The sequence below is a fragment of the Lutjanus erythropterus genome, chromosome 12 (assembly GCF_056507025.1).
Source record: "Lutjanus erythropterus isolate fLutEry1 chromosome 12, fLutEry1.hap2, whole genome shotgun sequence".
Classification (NCBI taxonomy): domain Eukaryota; kingdom Metazoa; phylum Chordata; class Actinopteri; order Lutjaniformes; family Lutjanidae; genus Lutjanus; species Lutjanus erythropterus.
In genome coordinates, this window is record NC_139328.1 from 22437904 (window position 1) to 22462187 (window position 24284).

General features: G+C 37.6%; 2 protein-coding genes across 2 annotated transcripts in view; both read right to left on the reverse strand.

Annotated features, from left to right (window-relative positions):
* The window catches only part of b4galt2 (UDP-Gal:betaGlcNAc beta 1,4- galactosyltransferase, polypeptide 2), a 216611-nt gene extending 205225 nt beyond the window's left edge, over positions 1-11386 (reverse strand). Inside the window, exon 1 of the mRNA XM_084732910.1 lies at positions 10947-11386. The gene's annotated coding sequence lies outside the window, so the exon portion shown is untranslated. The remainder of the gene's footprint in view (positions 1-10946) is intronic.
* A 2245-nt stretch (positions 11387-13631) lies between these two features.
* Positions 13632-23762, reverse strand: atp6v0b (ATPase H+ transporting V0 subunit b). The gene is made up of 8 exons (XM_084732568.1): positions 23497-23762; positions 21545-21593; positions 19915-19998; positions 18268-18345; positions 17738-17807; positions 17483-17534; positions 16771-16961; positions 13632-16530 (listed from the first exon to the last, which is right to left on the reverse strand). The coding sequence occupies exons 1-8, from the start codon at positions 23579-23581 to the stop codon at positions 16504-16506; spliced, it is 636 nt and encodes a 211-aa protein (XP_084588694.1). The 5' UTR covers positions 23582-23762; the 3' UTR covers positions 13632-16503.
* Positions 23763-24284: the final 522 nt, after the last annotated feature.

A 24284-nucleotide genomic window follows, 5' to 3' on the forward strand; every position in this document is an offset into this window, starting at 1 on the left:
AAGATGGATCTGATAACTCGAGGCCAAAGTGTAGATGACATGATCGATAACAAGCATCTCTGCCAGAGGTGCACACCAAAATCATGAATCCGCTCAGCCTGGAGCTGGGATTGAAACGATGCTGTGTTTACATTGAGGCAGGCTTATATACTGACAGCTCTTCACAACTGGTACTACGTGGGCCACTTTCATGCATGTTTGTTGATGCAGATGCAATATAGAGGCAGATATTTTTACATGCAAATGTAAAACACAGAGAGGGAAAGGCAAAGAGTACAGTCTGCCGCTAAAATATGGAGAGAGTACAGAGCAAATAAATGGTGGAAAATAAGAGACATGAAGCCAGGAGAAGAGTGGAAAATGAGAGTGAGTCTTACCTCTGCCCTTCCACACTGTCATCATCTTACAAGGAGAGGAACGACCAATTCCACCTCCTCTATCTATCTATCTATCTATCTATCTATCTATCTATCTATCTATCTATCTATCTATCTATCTATCTCAAATTTACCAGCTGCAATGATAACTGTCGCTGACAAATTTAATCATCTGTTGCCAGTTAACATCAGTGAGTTCAGCCAAATTGCAAAATAAAACTCTGAGCTGTTTTCTGTCTCATGACTGTACAACTGTTGATAATGACAGTTTGTGTTATGAATGTTTACACCTTGAAGATTAAATATTTGTAAAACTTTCCCACAGACGAGGAAAGCAGTTTTTACGTGCTTGACATCGTGTCAGTTTAAAGTACCTCTCACAGTCGCGTTAGTTGATTTTAGCAAACACCCTGTCAGGAACAAGTATATTTCACATTTCTACAACAGATGTTCAAGCAAGACTAAGAGTCTACAGCCCTGCTGCTCTGAGGCTGCACTGTGAGTTAACATCACCATGCTAACATGCTCACAGCTACCACATTAATATGATGATGTTTACCATACTAACAAGGCTGTTACAATGCTAATATTTGCTGATTAGCTCTAAACCTGAAGTGCAGCTGAGGCTGATGGGAATGTCATTGGTTCTACAGGTAGAACCTATATAGTCAAAAAAAAGTACTGGGTTTTGACTGGTTACGCATGTAGCCTAGCTAGCTAGCACTCTAGTGTACTAAATGCAGCATGATGCACGCCATCACACTTGTATGTCAAATGATTGATGATTTAGACTGTGTTAGCAATCAACCCCTAGCCTGAGGATGTTATGCCATATGAGCTACTGTGACTAAACGCTTTGAAAAACACTGGGGATGAAGGCAGGGTTTGGCCATTTCTACCAAACTGGCATAAGATGATGTCCACAGTGAAACATCGCGACAGACGGTTATGTCATTGCTGGTCTAGGCAGTGGTCGACGACTGTCAGCCATTACAATGAACAACCCTTGAAGAAGAAGGGGCTAAAAGTCAAGCTAGCCAGAGCAACCAAGCTAGCTGTTAGCTCTGACCACTGAGTGGCGGACGTCACAACTACTTGTCACCAATGCTGACTGGGAGTTGCAGTCCAGTGTGCTCTTCAGTCCTCATTCAGAGCCTGTCTGTCCAGCACGTGTCAGACAATCTCATCAAGATGCTGACTAATGTGATGGAAACATCAGGAGTCAATGGAGCACTGAACTATGAAAAACACCTCTTGTATTTCATGTCATTTTGCATTTATGCCTGAAAATTATCTGGTTATTTAGTGTTACTGGCTGTCAAAAGCAATATTAATAAACAAAATGAAAATTTTGACCTGATGAGAGCACTAGATGAAAACTTATAGGGTCACAAAATTCACTGCAATTCACTCAGAGGGGAACATGAACCACATTTTATTACAATCCATCCAAAAGTTATTGAGACATTTCACTAAAACCCACAAATGTCAACCTTGGTGGTGCTAGAGGAAAAGTTAGGTGAAGATTTTTATCCCCAGAGGATGAATCCTACTGAGTTTTTAGTCTGGAGCAAAGTGGTGGACCAGACAAACACTGGCAACCCAAGAGCCAACAGAGGCACTAGCCTGGCAAAATATGCTGCCAACTGTTAATGTAATCTTATTAAGCCTGTCTACAATGGAATAAGAAAAGGAGTGTCCAAGTACACTGCCATGCTTCACAAAATTACAGGTATATGACACTACACCTGCCAGTAAAAATGACAATGATTCAGAACTATCTAACTAACCAGCTATAATTTGCTGCTCACTGTACAGTAAATTATTCAGTGTTTCTTATGTAAAGAATAGTAAACAAGGGCTCAGCCTGTACTCTTATCTGATTATTGTGACAGACAAATTATACCTAGTGAAGCCTGTGGACTTCTGCTGCATCTACAAAGACATCAAGCTAAAAACAGAACCGAGCAGGAAAGAAAAGAGCGAAACATGAAAAGAGAGTAAAAGCAGACCTAATCAGAACAAAACTCCAGTGTTCTCTGCGCTCAACCCTCCTCTACTCAGCTCTGCCCATGCGGATATTAAATTGCCTCTCAGCTGTCTCTGATCTGAAGGAGGTTGGACTGTTTAAAAGTCTGATATCACATTGCCTCTCTGCTCTTCTCTTTTCATCGAAGAACAAGTTCCCCGCTTTCTTTTAAAGGTCCCACTCCCTGTCACGTTTGCGCAAATTTGTTTTGCCAGACAAAACTGACAAGAAACTCATGAAACCAATGAGACATCACAGCGTGGAGAGGCATTTGATGGCACTGCCGACTCTGGGAGAGTATTATCACGTTAAGCCCGATTCTGAAAGCCATTCGAGGAATTCTCCTCCAGTGTTACGTCTGCTGTTTCTCAGCAGGCAGGCTGCTCTCGCCTTATGCAAATACAACAAAGTACCGTCTGTAGCTGCACAGATCCATCGACTACAGTGGAAACATCATCATCATCTCCGTCTCTCTCTCTGTCCTCTTTCTGTATGTCTCCCTCCCTCTCTTGCTCTGATCCAGCTGCTCATTTGGCAACGGAGCAAAGAAATAAATGAAGTGCTTCAGCGGAAGGAAGGCTTCACTGGGAGAAGGATTGTGGGAAGAGGGAGTGAGATGAGGATTTGGTGAGGGGGTTTAAAGACAGTTTATCTGAATGAGCATCTTTTTTTGGCTTAATACATCAGTGGGACATTGGGCTTAAGGGCACTACTGTCCAATTATGCATTCAATGGCTGTTGAGTTAATCAACCTGTGTCCTTTGATGTTATTTTTTTAAAACTCTATCAAGTGAATAGCTGGAGAGCTTATTCTTTTAATGGGAAGATGTCGACCATATTACCATCATTATCTTGCTGCTCCTGTTTACATTCAACCTGACACAAATTTAAAAATGCACTACAGAATTATTTCCTAGGATTTTGTTTGATATTTTGACTCTATTCCATTCTGAATTTAATTAACTATCCGTATATAGTATCAGACAGGAACTGTAACTCTAATTTCATTGTTCTTTAAGTAACCTTGAGTTCTTAAATACTCAAATCCTTTTTAGAGCGAAATGTATCCACGTATCTGTAGTGATGATGAATAGAAAAGTAGGAAGGGTGAACTGATTATAAACCTAAAATAAAGTGTAGCTCCTTTGCTTCGTATTGGAAATATTAAGGATTTTAACTAGGCCTGTAATAGAGCTGCATGATATGGTAAAAAAAAATCATACTGCAATTATTTTAACTGAAATTGCAATTAAAATATGCAATACAATTAGTGGGAATGACCTTTTCTGCATTACAATTTTCATTTTTACATTGCATTTGACCATGTTGCGATTTCGATAATATTGTGATTAATTATATAGCGCTAGTCTGTTATAAAAACAGCAATAAGAAATCTTTGCCCAGTCCAGTGGTTTTCAATCTGGACTCCAGGGACCAATAGGGATCCTTGAATGGGTTTTAGGCGGTCCCCTGCAAAATGAGGAATAGAACATTTTAACTTTCATCACATTTTTTGGAAGTTAGAACAATGGAAGAAATTGTTTTGGCCATTTTGATTGACTCCAATTTGTAGTGATCTGAGTCTGATGATTGACTATGAAGAGTTTGTGTTCAGACTTAAAATTGAAAAATTACTCACAGCAAATTAAACATGGCAAAATCCTCTCAATTTTGGGGTCCTTGGCCTAATGTGAATCTACTGTGATGATCCTTGACATGAAAAAGTTTTGTTACACCTGGACTTGTCTGTAGTACTCCATTTACACTAATTACACTGACATTCACTAGCCAAAAGGAGACCAAAGTCATGACCTGCCCTTTCCTGATTCTGACTGGCTAGTGCTTGTTGTATTTGTTTGTTTGGATTGTTTGGGTTGGTTAGGATTTGGTGGGATTAGGGTAAGAATATCAGGGTAAGCCCGTCAAAGACAGGTAATGCCTTCCCCATCATGCAATAAAAACTATTGCCCCTGGGAAACTGACTGTCTTTAGTCTAGCCACTTTTTGTTCTGTGTTCCAATAACAGCACTAACTAGTGAGCTCATCTGCATCAATCATTCGCTAGCTTGTTAGCCTGCAATTTTGCTAAAACCATCTTACTTTAGAAATGACTATATATGTCGCTTTTATGGGTCTTTCAACAACATGTTTTAGCAACCTTCAAAATCTGTTTTTCTTTTCCACATAGATGTGCCTGACACATAGCATAAGTACTAGTTCCCACCAGCCTTTGGGTCACAGAACAAAAAGGGTTTGGACTTGGGAAGCTTATAGTAGCTTACAGTTTGACATATTAGGCTTATTTGCATTCTTACTGAAAATTAGATGAGAAGATTGATTCCATTCACATGTCTGTCTGTTGAATATGATGCTAAAGCCAGCAGCAGGTTAGCTTAGCTTTGCACAAAAACAGGATGGGGGGGCTGCCCTTGTAGCAAAACCCATCTACCAGCACATCTAAGGCTCACTAATTAACATGTTACATCTCATTTATTTAATCTGTACAAAATTAAAGTGTAAAAATGGCAACTTGATTTTGTGCAAGACTATTTCATGGCCGGGAGCAGTGATTTCCTGGATTCTTGTCACAACAATAAGGTTGCCAGGCAACTCGCCAAAATGTCAAAGCACCCCCCCCAACTTGAAGGGTATTTTGTGCCTTTTATTACATGATGATAGGGGAGACATGACACAAAGGTAGAGACTCGAAACCAGGGACTTTGTGGTTCGTGATCGGTATCTTTACCCCTCCTGAAGCCACATTGGTGCCCCGAAGGTCTCTTCTACTAAATGTCCTGCCCCCCCCCAAGCCTTTAATAATAGGTATCTGCAGGTACAGAGTCTGATCTAATACTAATATTTAAAGTAAAATAAAGAAAAGTAAAATAAAATAAAGAAAGAATCAAATTTTAATCAGCTTTATATTTGTGGATACCAATGTATTAACCTATGATCGGATTTAGACCAATACTTCAGAATCGGACATCTCTAAATAGAATATAACATAATACAAAAGTAATAAACTGAAGCTGGTATTCTGACCTTTACTTCAGAGTCTACAGACAAGAAAAAGTGAACAAATGTAGACAACAAAACACACACATATACACACACAGAGTTCCCATGACAACAAATCGCAACAGGAAAGAGCGATCAGAGGAATCTGTCCTGTCAGGACCGGCAAGGTGAGGAGAATGAGTGAACCTGAGGAGACCGATGTGAAACATGCTGTTTGCTCTTCACGCCTTTACTTCGCTGAGCTCCATGAAAGATGGAGGCAAGTTCATCTACAGCTGCAGGACTGAACAGAGGAAGAATGACCGTGGAGGACCTGATCAGAGTATTTACACAAAGCTGATCCTAACACTCGCAACAGTGACATAACATGCTCCAGTCAACCAAGCTACAGCACGCGGGAAGACGTTTTTGGCTGGAAAATGTTTTTACAGGGTTTCCAGAGTTATTTCTTCTTATCATAAAGATATATGAACCCTCAGTCAGACCTCTTGGAACAGCACAGAGGATTTAGGTTTATAAAAAATGCTAGGACAAGTGTCTACTTAGAAATCTGCACCCATGTGAAGACATTTCTATTCCAGCATCATAAATTCAACTATAAATTATTACTTTACATTTTTACTTTTAATGAAACCAGGTTGCACCACACTAGCTAGTTTTCACTTAGAGATTAGTTTACTAAATATTAACACTCGGTAACTGCCAGCCATAACTGACAAAGCTACGACATGCTTAACAAAATGACCCTTTTACATTTGATTAAACAGTGTAAGATGAAATACGGTCGACCTATCTGACCTGAGACTTATTTAAAATGTTAACAAAATCATGTTAACTGGTAAGGTTGAAATTTGACTTCAAATTATACTTCAAATTACAAAACATTATGCTAGTAATGTTACAGTAAATGACAAAATAGCATCACTAAAATTTGCATAATTAGATATTTTACACTCATTCAAAAATACATGAATACAACTACATGTGAAACACACATTTCTCCATGTAAGTGTTCATAAATACAACAAGGTCATGGCTGCATTGACAAAGTTTATGAATGTTTGTAGTGAGAATTCAGGAAGGAATTTACACACAAACTTAACAAGGAATTAACAAACAGCTGGTGCAACCCTGGCTGAACCTGTGACCCTCTGTTTAACCTGATTAACCACAGAGAACACCCTGACACTCATGTCTGCATTTCTCAGAAACAAAGTCAAGAAGAACAGGCGGCAAAATAATCACCTCATGAGTGGATCTTTTGGGTAGGGACACATATACACACACACACAAGAATTAAGAATAACTAAATAAAAAAAACTATAAAATAATAACACACCACCCTGCCACCTGTAATTACACAGCCTGATGCCACCACCACCTCTCTGCTATCTGATCAGCCTCGAGTCAAGTCACAGATTACACAGTTTTTCACAGCAGCAGATGGCCAAAAGATGTTTCTGCAATATCACTGCACATGAATGAACTTAACTAGACCAAGATATGTTCTTTAATATACGGATACTAAAACAACACCCACTCAAGGTCCACTTACCTGCTTGTTCTGGAGCTTTCAGCTGCATCACACAGTCAATAAAATCCACCCAATGGGCCTTTCGTCACAACAGACATCTCATCTGCTCATAGGATGGCTCTCTGTTCCTCCAAGTATCTCAGTAAGTCATGGCAAGTGAGCGAGCACGCACAATATGAGGACCCTGAAACTGATGCAGCTAAATGGAATTCAGCCATCATTAATTTTAGAACTCACATCTGTGCTTTTCCTACTGTGACATGTTAAAATATCTTCAGTGAAAAAGGCCTATTAATTTACAGCAACTGAGCAGACGCAACCTGCTGATGAGGACAGTGTGATAAATATATATATATATATATATATACACATATACATATATATATTATAATAATGATAAAAGGTCCAGAACAAGCGAGCAACTGGTCCTTGAGTTGAGATTGTTTAGTCAAAGTGGGAAAACTTTTTTCTGGGCTGTAGTGACACACAGAGATACACAGAGTGCATATAGATATAGATATGATTTTGACTATTCTGATAATTTATTAATCACCCCAGTCAATTTTCAAGTTAGAATACAAAATATACAATTATTCCAACTTCTAAAGTATTTTCTGCTTCTCTCTGTTCTTATAGTAAACTAAATATCTTAAAGGCGTAGTTAGCGTAGTACGTGCAGTTAGCACACCCCCAGTTTGGAGAAGCAGTACTGGTGTAGGAAACTATGCAACAGGCTCAGCAACATAACATATTTTAGCCACTTAAAAATATTAGTTTAACTGTACACTATATTTAGAATATTTTCACAGCTTTACTTTGCTGTCACACAGCCTTTTTCCGATGGGAAACATACGTTATATAAGCCAAATATCACTCTGTCCAAAGCAACCAGACTCCATTGGCAAAAACAGTAATCTCACCTCACAGAACTCAAGAGTTGCTTGTCTACTGCTGCCTCAGTCAGTGAGTCTGCAGGTGTTATTGTGTGACCTAACTTCTAGCTCTAGAGCAACTCTTCACCCATAAGAGTCCAGTAATTGTAATAACACTGAATTAAAACTCACTAAGAGTTTCCCCAAAATGTAAAACGTGGCCTCACCGGGATGAGATGAAATGTTTTGTACACTACAGCGTCAAAAAGACAATTTAAACTGGATGAAACTCACTACACCAAAGGGGGTAACTTAGTTAGACCGCAAAGCGAGGTAGTTCCAGTCCACTTGCTACTATAGCCTCTATAGCAACAGCCCTAAAGAGATACTGTGTCATAAATGAGAGAGATGTCAGATTGGATTACGGTCTAGGTACAGAGCTTCTGTGTAAACGCCTGGTTAGGTTAAGCATCATGATGAAGAAGCCCCCTTCTCCTCCTCCTCCTCCACCTCTTCTTTGCTCTCATTTCCCCAGTGTAACGTTGGCTATGCTCACTGCTGCTCTTTGCTCTTAGTGAGCTGTGACCAGACCATAACACAGACAAGAGATGCTGTAGCCCAGAGACTGAGCTTTCTTTCTTTAAATTTGGAGATTTAGTGCCAGCAATTTCAGACAGCAGTAGTAAAAAAAAAAAAAAAAGTGGATTTTAAGTCAGGGCAAAAGACAGCTCATTCATCTCAACCACAGTTGTTCAGTCAAAAAGAAAAAACTACAGTATACAGTGTTTCACACAGAACTCCTTCCTTGATTTTTTCATAATATAATAATATAATTCCATTATTATTCCACTCGGAATATCTATACACTTAGGTCTCCTATCTGTCGAACATCTCAATAACAATTTGGTTTAATTTATAGAGGTTCAGTGATATGGAATGCACCTCCATCTCATTGTTTTAACTTCGCCCCCAGACAAACTTAAGAAAGCTGTTAAGCATATGTTTTTAACTCTGCAATCTTTTCCTTAAGGACTGCCTTTTTAAACTGCCCTTTGATAATTAGTCTTTCTAATTAATTCTTTGTGTACTTGTATATATAAATGTCTGCTAGACTGTGCAATCTTATCCTTTAATTTTTTCTTTTATCTTCTTCCTTTTATTTTTCTTTTATTTAATATCTTTTCCCCAACATGTAATGGTTTAACATGAGCACTGCAGAGTGCCCTGATCAAGCACTTCTGAGGGTTTTCTGCGCCTCTCCACCACATTTTATCTGTTTATGTCCACTTCAAGTTGCATAGTTTACATGCAAAGACTCATGTCAGTGTTGTAGTGTATCTTTACTGGACTCTTCCACTCTAACGTAATGATATAAACTGAGACAGGAACAAGTAAACACACATCTTCTTTGCTCAGATTGCAAAAAAAAATAGTGCTAAGATCTAAGTGTTTGTTCAAGAAGACTTCGGTTCAGTTCAGTCTTTATTGTCCTGCCTGAAATTTGGTTTGCACTCACTGAAAAGCAAACAGTGTGCAGGTTATTAATTTAAAAAAAAATAGATATTTTATTTGTGTGTCAGGACTTTTTTTCATATTGTTGTGGTATTGAAAAGGGTATAGAGTGTTATTATTTTTTAAAGCTATCTACGTGAAACATGTTGGTATTGTGACAACACAAACTGCCAAATAGGGGCAAACTATGAAATTTAATTTTTCTTTGAAGAAATTACTTCTTTGTGACATGATGAAATATTGATTGTATTGCAGTCAGACTCTTACTTTCTCAATAAACAAAATTCCAAAGAGAAAGAAAAGAACACTAAGTGCAGTAGAACACCTTGCTTACCATATCACAGAGATGCATCGACAACAGTGCCATTATTGGCCCAATATTGTGCTCCTGTACTTGTATTCATATTCATAAAACTACTTTGATACCACCACACCTGATACCACTTTGTGACATGCAGCTCCTTCAACACAGTTTGATAAAACATCTAAAAAACCAACTCTGAACTGAAAATAAAACATGCATTTTAAAGTCATTGTAAGAACTGTAAAGGCATTATTAACTACTCATAACAGTGCTCAGTATTGGCAAGTACCCAAATGTAAGTACTTGTACTTGGCCTGAAAAAAAAGGTGGGGTGGGCCAATACCACTTTTTCATGTCCGATAATGATGTCGATACTCCAACGTCCATCAGATCTGAAACAATCTTCTTCCCTCTCTTAAAACAGCTAAGCTGTTAATACATTCGTGCGGATGCACTCTGCTTAACCGAGCTGTCTAAAAACATCATGCTCAAACTGTTAGACAAATATTCTGCTCCCCTAAAGGAAGAAATACACAACATGACTCAGTCATGTACTCCTGCTGCTTCTTTTTATTGAAACTTTTTCACAAATAGAACTTTTAGCAGCATTTTTGATTGGTCAGCACCATTTAAACACCCAAAATTTAAATAAATATAGTACTTGGGACACTTCTGTCTCTGTAGTGTGCTGCTCAAAGTTTGGTTAAGCATTTATGTGACTAAATGGATGGTATTGAATTCACTTTTTCATATCGGATCCAGTCATTTAAGCCGATATAGGACCAATACTGATGCTGAGTATTGCATCGGTACATCCCTAAAAAAAACAGTGGCTTAGGTGCATCCCTACTATGTTGCAATATATTTAATTGTAATCCCTGTATTGTGATATGTATCATATCCCCAGATTCTTTCCAATACACAGCCCTAATTTTAAAAGCTTTAAAAGCTCCAGATTTGAACCAAAAGCATGGCTGAATATCCCTCTGAGCACACTGTATTCTTGGCTGGTTCATGTACTGTAGGAGAACAGTGCAGTGAGGCTGAGTGCAGCCTGGTTATGGCGGGTGTAAAGATGCTGCTAGTTTGTGGAAATGTGCATGATAACAAAAGAGGGGTGGGGGGGGCAGTGCATGCGACCATATTCCCACAATATTCCCAGCTCAAATAAAAGCAGAGGTTGCAGGATATTAAGATAATTGTCTGGAGGCTGGATGGAAACAAAGAAAAGCGTGCATGCGATATACTGGATGAAACAATGCGTCCCAGGAAGCAGAGAGCAGAGACAGTGAGCACCTACCTTGATGTTGTCAAGCGAGCACTTCTTTCTATCTGTGCATCTTCTTTACTGGAGCACCACTGCTGTCACTCGGCCGAGGAAAATGTTAAAACACAAAACTGTCAGGGAGCATTTTGTTGCCTAAAAATGTTGTAAAAATAAAGCACTGAAATGCTAGAGGCTCAGCCCAGCTCGCTCTGCTAGTAGGGATAACTATATTCTTTTCGTTCAGGCTATTATGTGAGCTGCTCCTCATCAGGAAAAAAGCCTCATGTTGTGTAGCATCACGCTAGCCAAACGGCTAACGGAACAAGCGACGATTTTCTACCGCAAACCGGCGGGTAGAGAGACGCTATCCTCCTGATTTTCCGTCATCCCGCTGTGTTTTGGTGAGGATGATAAGAAAGCAAAGGAAAAGGATGCTCTGAGACTGAGAGGCAGCGAGCAGGTCCCTTCGCTCCTGCTGCTTACGGAAGCCCGGATGGTCCACAAACTCGCTTTCTTGTTCACTCTGCTCATTTGATACACTGGAGGCTGGTTATTTCATAACCTACTTTACTCAGAAATCCACACACGAACACTCAGAGATAATAATATCACTTTTAAATAATAATAATAATAATAATAATAATAATAATAATAATAATAATAATAATACATTTTATTTATATTTACAGATGTTCCACAAGGCTGTAGGAAAAGAGAAAACTGTCAAAATAATTATCCTTATAGTTTTTCTTTTTTGTTTAACCTCGGATCTCTTTCTTTCTTTCTTTCTTTCTTTCTTTCTTGTCTTTTTTCTTTTGTATCTTGTTACCTTTTTACCTTGGATGAGCATATTTCAAAGATAGATAGATAGATAGATAGATAGATAGATAGATAGATAGATAGATAGATAGACTGATTGATTGATTGATTGATTGATAGACTGATAGATTGATTGACTGATATTGACAAATGGTAAAAGCTCAATTTCGTTTTGTCAACAACTCAAAGATATTCAGCTTAACGTCAGAGAGGAGTGGAAAAAACAGAAATTATTATTATTATTTATTAGTCATTCTTTATTTTAAAATTGTAAAATTGTAAAATTTAAAATTATGTATATGTTATATGATTATGTGTTTTTTAAATATCTGTAACTGTTATGAAATACAATTGCCTTTTTTGTATCCAGATTATATAATTCTGTTACGTGTGATCTGGTTCTACCTAAACCTTATATTATGCATTATGTTGTGTCAAAAAGGTTTCAATATCAACACATATCGGACAATATACAATGGCGATATTCAACATACATTTAAAAAAAAATAAAATAAAACTAAGAAATTAAAACAAAATAAAAACAATCGGCAGTATGTTCTGTCAAAAAAGTTTTAATATCAGCATATATCGAACAGATGACATAGTTGAAAGGCTGATTCTGGAATCATTCATAAATGTGGTTTGTTTTTTATTGAAAAAATGTTAATTTTGTTTATGTTATGTTCATCCAAATATACAGACATAAACAGGTGAAGCCCACCTTATAAGTGTTGGTTAAACTCATATGAACTTCTTTTTTTTGTTGTTGTTGTTGTTTTCTGTTACATTTTGTCCTTACTTCTTTTTAATCAGTTACTTTAGCTGACTGATTGGTCATCTGACTGATTGTTTTTTTCTATTTGTTTATCATAGTCATTAGACTTTAGATAACATATATATTTTATGTTAAGTCCATAGGCCTTTTAATTTCCTTTACATTCAGTCAGAGTTCTGCTGTTGTGCACGTTGACACTAGAAAGGTTCTGCTACACTTACTGTAAAGAGCCTTTAATTAGTGTATTGGTGTCACCTGTGTTTACCGTATACCATTTCATATCAGTATAGCTGCTGTGAGAAAGGTGTATCATGAAACATGGTTTCTTCAAAGTGGTAATAATCCATTAGCCATATGGTTTTAAAGCAAAAATCCCCCTACATCTGGCATAAAAAAAACAAGTATGGAATGGTATTTGTTAAAAATTGCATAAATACAGACATAACATATGGTAACGCTACCTTATAGTTTTAATTTAAATACAGATGGACTTCTTTGAACATTTTGTCTCTTTCAAGCTTTGACGGTCATACTTTAAAGGTTCGCTGTAACAGTTTGCACAGCTGCCCCTCTCTTACGCAACATCTTGGTTACAAGGATTTGGTCGACAAAGACCCCGTTAGTCTATTTGTTAATTAGTTTTGAGATTATATCTATATTTTGGATTAAGTTGTTTATTCAATATAGTCTCTTTAAAATTGTGATAAGCCATTTAAGTCATTTGGCATTGTAAAATGGCTCTAAACCATCTGGCATCACAATGATATTCACAAATATGGTCTTAATTACTGGATCTTATGTGATCTGCAGTCAAATGCACAGGGACAATAATATGTCTGAGAAGCATAATGACAAGTTTCAGATAGACTGATCTATAGGTATAACTTCAAACTATAATCAAGGTTAACAGCCAGACCAATGGATATTATGTTGAAAATACCAGGAGGCATGAACCTCAGTGTTACCCCAGTGTGTGCAGTACCAGCAGGACAGATGTTGTGGTTTTCTGCTCCATCTAGTGGAAGAATGTAAACACTGCAGGAGACATGATCACTGTCGGGACATTTAGTTATCACTGCAAATACCACACAAATATGAATATAAATCAGAAACAACTCCAAATATCTTGATTGGACCATTTTATTTTCTCAAGGACATTTATGATGCCAGAAGGACGATTTGTATTTTGTTATTATTATACACAATGTCAAAAACAGTGAATTATTCTCTGATCACCATCACATCAACATAATGCACACACGGTACCAACTACAGTCACTGAAAGCCTGGGGTTTGGTACAGAGCCTGGTTTACCAAAGGAACGTCAGAGTTACATCTTGGTTTAATTATAAAACCATCAGATGGACAACCACCACCTTGCTGCTTAGACAACTTTGGGAGGCCAGGTCTGGATTTATTAAGTCAATCCAGCTTCCACATGTAAAGATCCAATGTTTATACTCATCCACAACTCACACAAGAGGGTTAGAGGAAAAACTTACAGGAAAGATTCAAGACGATTCACAATGAGCCACGGTCTGTCATCGTAAATTGTGGAATGATGCATCAAGAACAAAAAGTGACACTAAATGCATTTCCCTACGTGTATTTTGCACTTTGTGCCCACATAAACTTAATTCTTGTGTTTGCTGGCATTTAAGGGTTCAGAGAAAAATCTGTTTACTCAGATTTACAAGCCAGCATCAAGAGGAAACAGCTGAAATGCTGCGTAGAATCCAGCTGATAATAAAGTAGGGACATGCTTTGATGAAGATTTAATGATGGCTTTGTTGTGAAATCTAATTTTATCATTCAAATTGCACTCTACCCAAACACGAGACTAAGCTTCAAAACACACAATAAGCTTCTTTAAGGAATGTTAGGGAATATTTTGGGAAGACAGACCTGATCATGTTAGGATGTACATTTGAAATAAGACAGTTTAATAAAAAAAAAATAATAAAGACATTTGAAGATCTGTTTAACGCAATTTTGTGTAAACTAAGGATATTTAAAAATATGAAGTGGTCAGGTTGTTTGATTATGTAATGGAGCCAAGAGGCTTTACCCTGGTCAGAGGACCAGTCTATAAAAAAATCATCTTCCCTAAAGAAATCTAGTACAATGATGGTCATGGTACAATAAATAATAGCATTTACTATTGGGTGTAAGGTAATACTTGTGACTGAAGTGCTAAAAGAAGTTCACCTTTTCTAAGATAATAAGGTGAAAAGAGACCTGACAAAGAGAAGAGAAATTCTGACTTTCGTGTTCACTTGCAGGATACGTTTCCTTTTGTAGTCTGAGTAGTACTGACCAATCACATCTAAGCAGGCTTGTTTGTGAGCAGGTTAACAGTACGGGTGGAGAGCAAAAGGGACCAGAAGACACTGGACAAAATTAAATCTATTCTGTCAATATTTATAGAGATTAGCCTCAAGTTGCTAATCAGACTGTAAACAACGACCAGCGAACAGAAAAGGAAGTCTTGCATTAGATATCTGTTTTCAGGATATCTCTGAAACACTGGTCTTTGCACACAGAGACTAAATCATCATCAGGTGATAGCCGACTGCTTCCAAGATTGCTTGTGACAGTTTGGATTTCCTAAAAAGTCAAGCCTCTTGCTAAGGTAAACAAAACATTTACACCTGGTATTAAAATGCAATCTTCATCCAGATACTTTATCTGATAAGAAAAAAAAAAAAAAGCACATTTATTCCAGGTAGAAAATCTTCGTGATCTGAATGCAATCAGATCTGCCTGACCACATCTGGAGTTTGTCTGACTTGCATTGTGTTCAACTCTTTAATAAGTGTTAACACAATCCATGCAACAATCTGGATAACATATCCAGATACAGATCACATTTTAATACCAGGTGTAAATGGGATGTTTGTTTCCTCATAAGCCTGTTAATGAAATCTGTACACAGAACTTTGGACAAGGGATGTCTTAAAATAAAAGTATTCACAATCTTTTGTCTTCCTTCTAGCCAACACTGAAATACCTAACCTTCATGTCCAGTTCACCACTGTAAAAACTAATGAAAAGGACCACAACCAGGTTAAAACTCTGTGGTGAAAAAGATGGAAGGTATCGCTGGAGGAGGCTCATTTAAATGTAGACATCTTATTTTCATAAGAATTTGGGGGAAGTAAGGATATGAATGACAGGATGACATATTTAGAGCAGATCTGCTGCTGTGATCTGACACTATTTGGCCTCCCAAAGAGCATGTCCAACTGTCTAGTGACCTTACTAATGATACCAGGTCAGTATTTCACAGACTCTTTATCATTTTAAAGCAGGAGGCCTGACAAATACTGGATTCTTCGGCCACAGCGTGGATTTAAGGACCACTTGCTTATTAGCAAAGAACAGTTACAAAAACAAAACAAATCGACAGACCAGGCTACAGTAATAAACACAATGGTAAACACCCTCATGCTTCACAGGAAAAAAGAAATAAAACAAAACAAAACAAAAATCACATGTCCAGCATACACACACGCGCACACACACACACACACACAAATATTTTCAAATAGTCTAGTGTGATTTTTAACTCATCATTCACCCAAGAGTGGTCAGAAAATGTCATGAAAATGCCCAAACTTGCATGACCCAGTTGTATTCACAGTCCTGATGACTGGCTGGTGTTAGGAAATAGATCTTAAATCCTTCACAACATGCTTGTACTGCTTATCAAGCTGAACTGCTGGAAAGATACGAGGTTCATTCATTTATTCGGGTGCAAAAGTGCACATAAAACCCTTCCATCTGGTGATATCTTTCCAGTTTTCTTAATCAAATTTCATGTTTCTCTCAAGACAAGACAGTCGGAGTGTGAGCATACCACTCTTACATGAATGATGGTTAAAAAACAATACCAGGCAAATAGAGACATTTAAATAATTTACGATGTATTTACACAATAATCCATCTTATTTTCCAGCAGTGTCTTTTGATCTTCTCAGTGTGTGAATGCATCTTCTAGTCGCCCATCTTTACTTTCGATGTCTGGGGGAGGAAAAAAAACCCAGTTATTACAGAACTTCAGACACAGAAAGAGGTTGAATCATCACATCTATACAGCAGAGATCCATACAGACTTTTGTGAGAATAATTACTATCTCTGCAGTGACATTTCTTTCAAGTCTGCAGCAACAAAAGGCCATTGTTGCAGCTATGGATAGTTTCCTCCTCTGAGGAAAAAAGTAAGATTGTGAAGACACAAAAAGAGCAGCTTGTCTCATTCACCTGCAGAATAGCTACAATGACACCAAACAGGCCGATTGCACTGCCGAAGATTTCCACAATGAGGATCTTGACAAACAGGCTCGCATTCTGGGCGTCTGCCAACGCCGCTCCGCTGCCCACAATGCCGACACAGATGCCACAGAAGAGGTTGGAGAAGCCCACGGTCAGACCAGCTCCAAACATGGAGTAACCTGGTAGGAGGAAAATCAGCTGAGTCAGAGACCGCCATGACTAATCCACAGTGGACCTGGACACAAAAAAACTAATGCCCTGTCATGGGTTTGAAGACTCACACTATTCAATCTGATGCTGATAAGACTCAAAGGTTCCTATGAGACATTCACTTGGGGTAAGCAACACAAAAAGTGCAATTTCTTATAGTACAAAAAAGTAAATAAAAAATTGTCTAATATCAAAAACAAGTTTTTTGAATAGTATAAAATGATACAAATAAAGACTCTTCATTAGAAAAATATGCCATGTAAAACACAGTCTGGTTGATTGTTGGCAGACAGGAAGATTTTCAACATGGGCGGCAATAAAACTTTAAGTTATAAATGATATTTATGAGACTAGAACAGCTGAAAAAGCTTCTGTTCCAATTTGTGTGGGGTCATGCAACCATAATTAATGAATAAAAGTTGAGATTGTTGATGTTTTTGGAGTGGATTCATCTTTCTTGCATTCAGGAGCTTTATATCTGTGTTCTTACCAGCCTGGTAGTTCCTTGCCCCAATGGTCTCAGGTGTTGTTCCAGTGAAGTTCTATGAGACAAGAAAGATTATTTTTAGAACCAAACTCAATCCTTGTTCTGTTGTTGAAATCATATTAAACTTCTTTCTCACTTGTATGTATAATGATTTAATTTATGTCTGTGCTGTTTGCGGTGCAGTGCTGCTGCTTCCACACAAAATGAAAAACTGCACAATTTTCCTGATCATGACCAATAAAAATGTTTATTGCTTACCTCAGCCATGTTGCTGATTACAATGGCCATGATGATTCCATAGATGGCTACAGCTTCACAGAAGATGATACTGAAGGGAGACATAAAAAAAGAAGAGTTTAAACTGGCAGCTTGTTTTCCCAACTCATTACCCAATGCTACTGTGAATGAACAGTAACAAACTGGCCATGTATGATTGGACAAGCAAGCATTTACAGCTGTTTTTGATATTGATTCTGGTATTAAATAGCTACTACCGGCTTTGTTTAGCAGCAATATTCAAGTATGTTCAACTGAATAATACTATGCAGCCCAGCCTATCTGTTTCAGGAGGGATGAATGAATGAAGTAGTTTACTAATTCCAAAGGAAAATTTAAGTAGTTCAGTAGCTACTTCACATACATCCCAAAAAACACATGATTTAGATAAGAAACAGTCCAATCGAAAGGTAAAATTCTATAATAACTACAACTAAAACATAATAAATAAAATAGGACAATATAATATATAGGAGAGTTGGTTTATATTTTTTGTTCTTGGATGAGCCTACCTGACCAAATTCTTGGTTTTGATTCGTGGAGCTTTGACACCACCACCAATGATGCTGGAGCCAGTGATGTAGATGCCCCTGAAAACAAAAACAACAGTCAGTACAACATCTGGAACATGACAGAACATTACCAGGTGATAAGAAATTATTAAGAAGAAGCATAATAAGAAAAACCCTCTTTTTTAAATTTACATTGTTTTATTGACCACTGTACTGGAAAACACTGAACAGATCAGACAGCAGTTAATTTTAGGTCAACAAACTATGTATTTTAGCAGGTAAACAACATTTTTTTGAGATTTCTATTATATCATCTGATGTTATAATTATCTGATAAAACTGTTTATGTTTAAAAGAAGATTTTGGAACTCATCAGCAGCTAACTTTTTTTTTGCACACAACCAAACACCCTAGAAAATCTGATTAGAAACTAAATGGTTACAAACACAAGAAAATAATATCAAACAGGAAGCAAAACAAGCAGGCAGCTTACAGTTACATAAACACTAAATTAGATTTTTAATTTCACCAGATTTTAAATGACGTAAATATAACATATAATGTGCATGATATCCACTTAATGATGACTAAAGATATCAGTGATTCATCGTGTAGATTCGAGATGCAAAGTGTCACATGTACATGTAATTTACTTACATTACATTTAATCACTAAATAGATCAGACAACATGTCTGGGCCCCGACACAACAAACTAACAGCGTTGTGAACCATGAGTGGTGGACAGACAGCTGCCTGTGGTTTTTGCAGTGTGTCCTGCACCAATGACTCTAATCAGCCCTTATCTGCACCTGTTCTGCTTGTTGATTCTGCATCAAAGAAAGTCAGTTACAGAGACAGCTCTCTGACTGGCAGTGATAAATCAGTAATTTCACCCATTTAGTGCTAGGAATGAAGCGATAATCAGTTTCACCATAAACCGCAATAAAATTCCAAAAGACAATTAGTATTACCGTTTCAAAGTGTTTGATCAATGCACCTTGCAAAAAGTCACACTAAGTACTGTCCTGCATCAACCAAAGTTAGCAACAGTCTCCCAGACACAGGTGCAGCAGCAACTATATCTATATATTTTTAATCTCTCAAGGCTATATCTTCATCCACATGACCACAAGCACAAACAGCAGTGCAAAGCAAGGCCAAAGTTCTCAGTGCCAGATGCATTAAAAAAAAAAAAAAAGAAGTATTCTCAATTTTTATTCCAAGCATACAACCAAACAGTTAAATTAGCTTCTGTGGTATGAAAAAAGTGCTAGTTTTTTTTCGTTCATCTCTCTGCAATGTTATGTGGAGGACACGTGCCGAGAGTACATGCATCTCAGCAGTCTGCATGCACCAGAAAAACGTAAAAATAAAGCTTATCAGTTTGTTTTGTTATAATATAGCATGATGATAACTAACATTATAGATTTTGATTAAACAACTCTTGTAAGAACTTAAAGAGAGCACAACTCCATTCAAAAGTTCCAGTATCACTAAATCTAAGATTTTCCAGTTCCACCTTCAGATATGAGTGTTTCAAGAAAGAGGAAACTATTCTATGAAAGATCTGTGCTTTTTAAAGTGCCACTATCTGTATCACATATTCAAAATAGCACTTTAAATTGTGTTCCTTGTTAGGTACTCACCAGGCTGCTCCCACCACAGACAGAGAGATGGCCAAGCCAATGCCCAGACTGGCCCACATGAACGGAGAAGTCTCTGTCAGGAACCTGCAAGCAAAGATGTACAGCTGATGAGGACACTTTATATTTTATAAGGAGATATAATGGACACAAGCAGCTAAATATCAATGTATAATTTGTTTTAATTTCAGTATGTGTTGTCAAAAGTGATTAAGGGCTTTTCCTCATTTGCTTGGCCACCAGCTTACAGTTCATTTAAACGTATACATACAGCCCTATTAGATTTGTTATAAATAACTTAAATCATCTACCAATTACATTGATGATTCAGAGTTTGAGCAGTGAGCATCCAACGCAAAGGTTGAGCACCCACGGGGAAGACCAATCAAAAAATTAAATGAATAAATAAATAGTCTGCACAGCTATTGCTCTTGGCTGTACAGAAAGATTAAAGACACAGTGTAGCATATGGTGTAAACGTATCCAATGTTTATGCTTTCTAAGTACTGCGTGGTGATGATGACTACCTACGACTATGACTATGACTAGGTATTTTTTGCTTAGATTCGGGATGTCACAAGAACCTGGACATGACAAAGACAGACATGCTTCTGTTCTGTTTACTGCAGCACAGTTGTTATGGCAGACCTTAAAATGACCAACGTACAGTATGACTGTATTAACTGTATAAGTATAAAATCTGTTTTTTAATTTAGGACAATACAGAAATAGGCCATAATTTTACAAACCAATTTAAGATAGAAATACAAGTTCAAGATAAGTCTCTGAAGACAACATCACTTTTTCTATTACATTTTATAATTAACATACTTCTATACTTATTTTATACCATATAATAAAAAACAGCTGACTTTTGAGCAGTCATGTGAAGACACATTACTGTTAATCTCTCAAAGGGAAGGGCAGGCCCTTAATCTGTCTGTCACAGCAATATCAAAGGCAATACTTAGCAACAGTAGTGTACTACACTGAACTGCCTGAAACTAAGAGTTGTTTTAGGATAGTACAGCAGTACTCTCACAATTGTGCAACCTAGGAAAAGTCAGTGTTGTTCTGTCACATTAATACGGTCTGTTTGATACAACAGCCCCAAATTTCAACATCTACTCTCTGTAAGGGAATACTGTCTAAAGGGCTCAAAACATTCAAATAAAGAAGTAGACTGACTTCAAATCAGGGTTACAACTAGTGATTGTTTTAATTATCGATTAATCTGTTTGTTATTTTCTTATTAATTCACAATAATTGTTGTCTATAAAATTCTATAAAACAGTGAAAAAGTTTTTGTTTTTGTCCAAAACTCAGATTTTCATCTACTATCATCTTATTTGAGAAGTTAGAAACAATGTATGTTTGGCAATTTTTCCATGGGAAATTACTGAAACGATTAACAAAATCGTTACTCTTTGCAGCCACACATCAAATCAAAGAAAAACATCAAACAATATTATCCTGAAAATATTATCCATATTCTGACAACTGACAGAATAATTACAAAAAGCTTGGGTTGTCCTGTTTGGACCAAGGTTTGAGTCCACAGTTTAATACCATTTTGTCCAAAAGCTAAACCCAGTTTTGCTCATTAACCAGCAGACAGTAGCTTTATGCTTACCATGCCACATCAAAGCGGAATCCAAGGTCAAATATGGTATAGCAGATACCTGTGGAAATAAAGAATTATTACATTAGATGTGACAGTGAAAAGAAGGTCAGTAAGATTTTACAGGCAAGCTTGATGCATGTGAAAGAGAGAGGACTTAAGTTCCAACATTTCTTTCCTATTAGTTCTGGACAATGGGGATGTAATTTACAGACACGCTGCTGCCCCCACACTCAGGCCCTTAGATTCTGTTTACCATTCAACACTGAGGTTTATTACCAGTGATAGCAGCAATACTCATCACCGAATCTTCTATAATTAGGTTAGTTGGCCTCCTGTAACTGAGAGATGCAATAAGCATTGGTGTCTCCTAAATCTATAAAGTCCAGGTTGGAAAATTACCATCATACATTACATCTATTTTGCACTGGAACCCTGGTCCACTTTTAACTTGCTCCAGAGACCAGTTGGTTCTTCAGGTACCTCATGCCACACCCGCTACCAGGACTGCTTTCAGAATTTGTGCAGCAGATTTCTTGCAGTCTGACCTAAAACTGAATACTCTTGTACCTCATGGACACTTAAAAGGAATATAACCTACTTCACAAAAGTCCATTCACTGTACTATCTTACATAACAAAGGTCGAATTTTCAGTATGTTACTGGGGCTGCACAGTATGATAAAACAAATAAGTTAGATTGCGATTATTTATACAAATATTGTCATATGATTCATAAGTAGTAAAAATAATATTTTTTTCATTTGATGGGGTCTATACCAAAACAGCCATGTTTTCTTATGTCTGGAGAACAAGATTTGTAGGACAGGTCATCTCTGTTGCACTGCAGTACTTCATTATAATGCAGATTTTCGTACATTTGAGAAAAACGGCTTCTGCGATTTGGATATTGTACTAGGGCCATATTGCGATTTCTATAAAATAGTAGATAAAGTAGATATGCAGCTAAATTACTGCACTAATAATGGTTTTCCATGAACCGTGTGTGAAACATTGTCACATTTATGTGCTAAAGTCATGGCAAGAACTTCTAACTTTAGTGTGATAGCTCAGTCTCACGTGAAAACTGCCGCAGTTCCTGTTTAAGACCGTTTCAAATAGCTAACGCTAAGTCGACTGAGAACGCGACCAGCTAACTAGTTAACGATGGCTTAGCCATCTAAATTACTGGAGGAAAAGCAACTCCCACCACAGAAAGTCTGAAATAAGTCACCATAAACACTATTTTCCAGCGTTTAAACTTCTTACATTTTCTGCTGCAGGCTGTAAGCTACAAGCTAGCTAACAGTCGTGTCTACATGGTAAACCCAGACAGGCGAAAGATCTCGCGAGAGTGATCGGTTTATCCCAATTTCCGAGCTTCCTCAACCACAAGCCAAGTGTGTTTACTCTCTAATCCTAAACATAACATAACCACAGCATTGGTAGTTTATCAAATATAATTATATCGTATAAAATGCTCAATAAATTAACTACGCGTGCAAATTTCACGAGAAACTCACAATTCTAGGGTTCTCCTCTAGACAAGACTGTAAGCTACCTGACTTTAGCGCTAGCTCGGTTAGCTTAATGTAGCCAAACACTAGCCAAATGCTAGTCGGGTCTTTAATGTAGCTAAATAGCTGAAAATCGATATTATTCAGTAACAAATAGTGTCTTTGGTGTTGTTGGGGTTTTTATTTCCACCATACATGAATAACCGTATCTCCAAATTGCTAATTATTCTACCCATAGTAGAAAACAAAATGGAAACAGCCGCAACCGCTCTTGTCCCTTGAATTAGCCTGGCCCCGATTTACAGCTGTCAAACGAAAATGATGCGTCTTGCCGAAAAGAAAGAACAGCTGAAAATATGTTCATTGTTGCATACGTCTAAAAAACATATTATTTAATTCGCTATGCATAACAGTCAGGATTTTTCTTTCAGGGAAGATATAATCTTACCGACGATTAGTATGGTACTCCAGAAGGCCAAAGTGACCCCCGTATACAGAATAGCGTGTCCGTTCATCATCCACTCCAGCAGCATCTATTCGGTGCTGTAACCTGCGGGATCACACAGATCTCCTCGGCTCAAATCTAAAATTTGACGCCAGTAACGCTAAGATGACGATACTACTGTTTGAAGAAGCGCTATCAGTCGATGGAAGAGAATGAGCATCAAAAGGAGAAGCTGGCTGGTGTCAGCTGATCCAGCTTGACTAGCATGTGACCGGGGGACAGGACTGAAGGGCTGCGTTCGGTTATTTTATCTTCACCCTACTTGAACTGTTTCGAGAGGACAGCGTCAAGAGAAATGTTCATTTATTATTCGCATGTTACCACAGAGAGTAAAAACAACTTGGGTTGGAATGCACAATGCGCTACACAGAATAAAAAGCTTTGCAGCTAACCATTAATAGGCATGAGAAGTGTAACCGAATGCGTCCTTGAGGGCTGCGTTCCACCTGATTGAGAGCTTCCTGCAGTGCGTGCAAAGGACGCTAGATGTCACTCTTGTAGTTATGCATCAGTCACGACTACAGCGCGTTCACACACCAATTTCACACATTTGATTTTTTTTACTCTCTAATGTCGCCATTGGCCTCGGTCTTCACTGTAGATCTTTAGCTTGGAGCCATGTTCACGTGCATACTGTCTGAACTGAGTGTGTGTGTTGTGATGGTGTGCAAACAGGGACTTGGATGATGTCAAATAAGCAGTATGGAGGCATTTTATGTTTGTTTGTTTGT

Excerpts from the sequence above, each read along its gene's own strand:
- atp6v0b (XM_084732568.1), bottom strand. The coding sequence starts at position 23,581 with ATGCTGCTGGAGTGGATGATGAACGGACACGCTATTCTGTATACGGGG. Across the intron at positions 18,346-19,914 it reads TCTGTGGTGGGAGCAGCCTG|GGGCATCTACATCACTGGCT; the intron begins GTGAGTACCTAA and ends TTTTGTTTTCAG. Across the intron at positions 17,808-18,267 it reads AAAACCAAGAATTTGGTCAG|TATCATCTTCTGTGAAGCTG; the intron begins GTAGGCTCATCC and ends GTCTCCCTTCAG.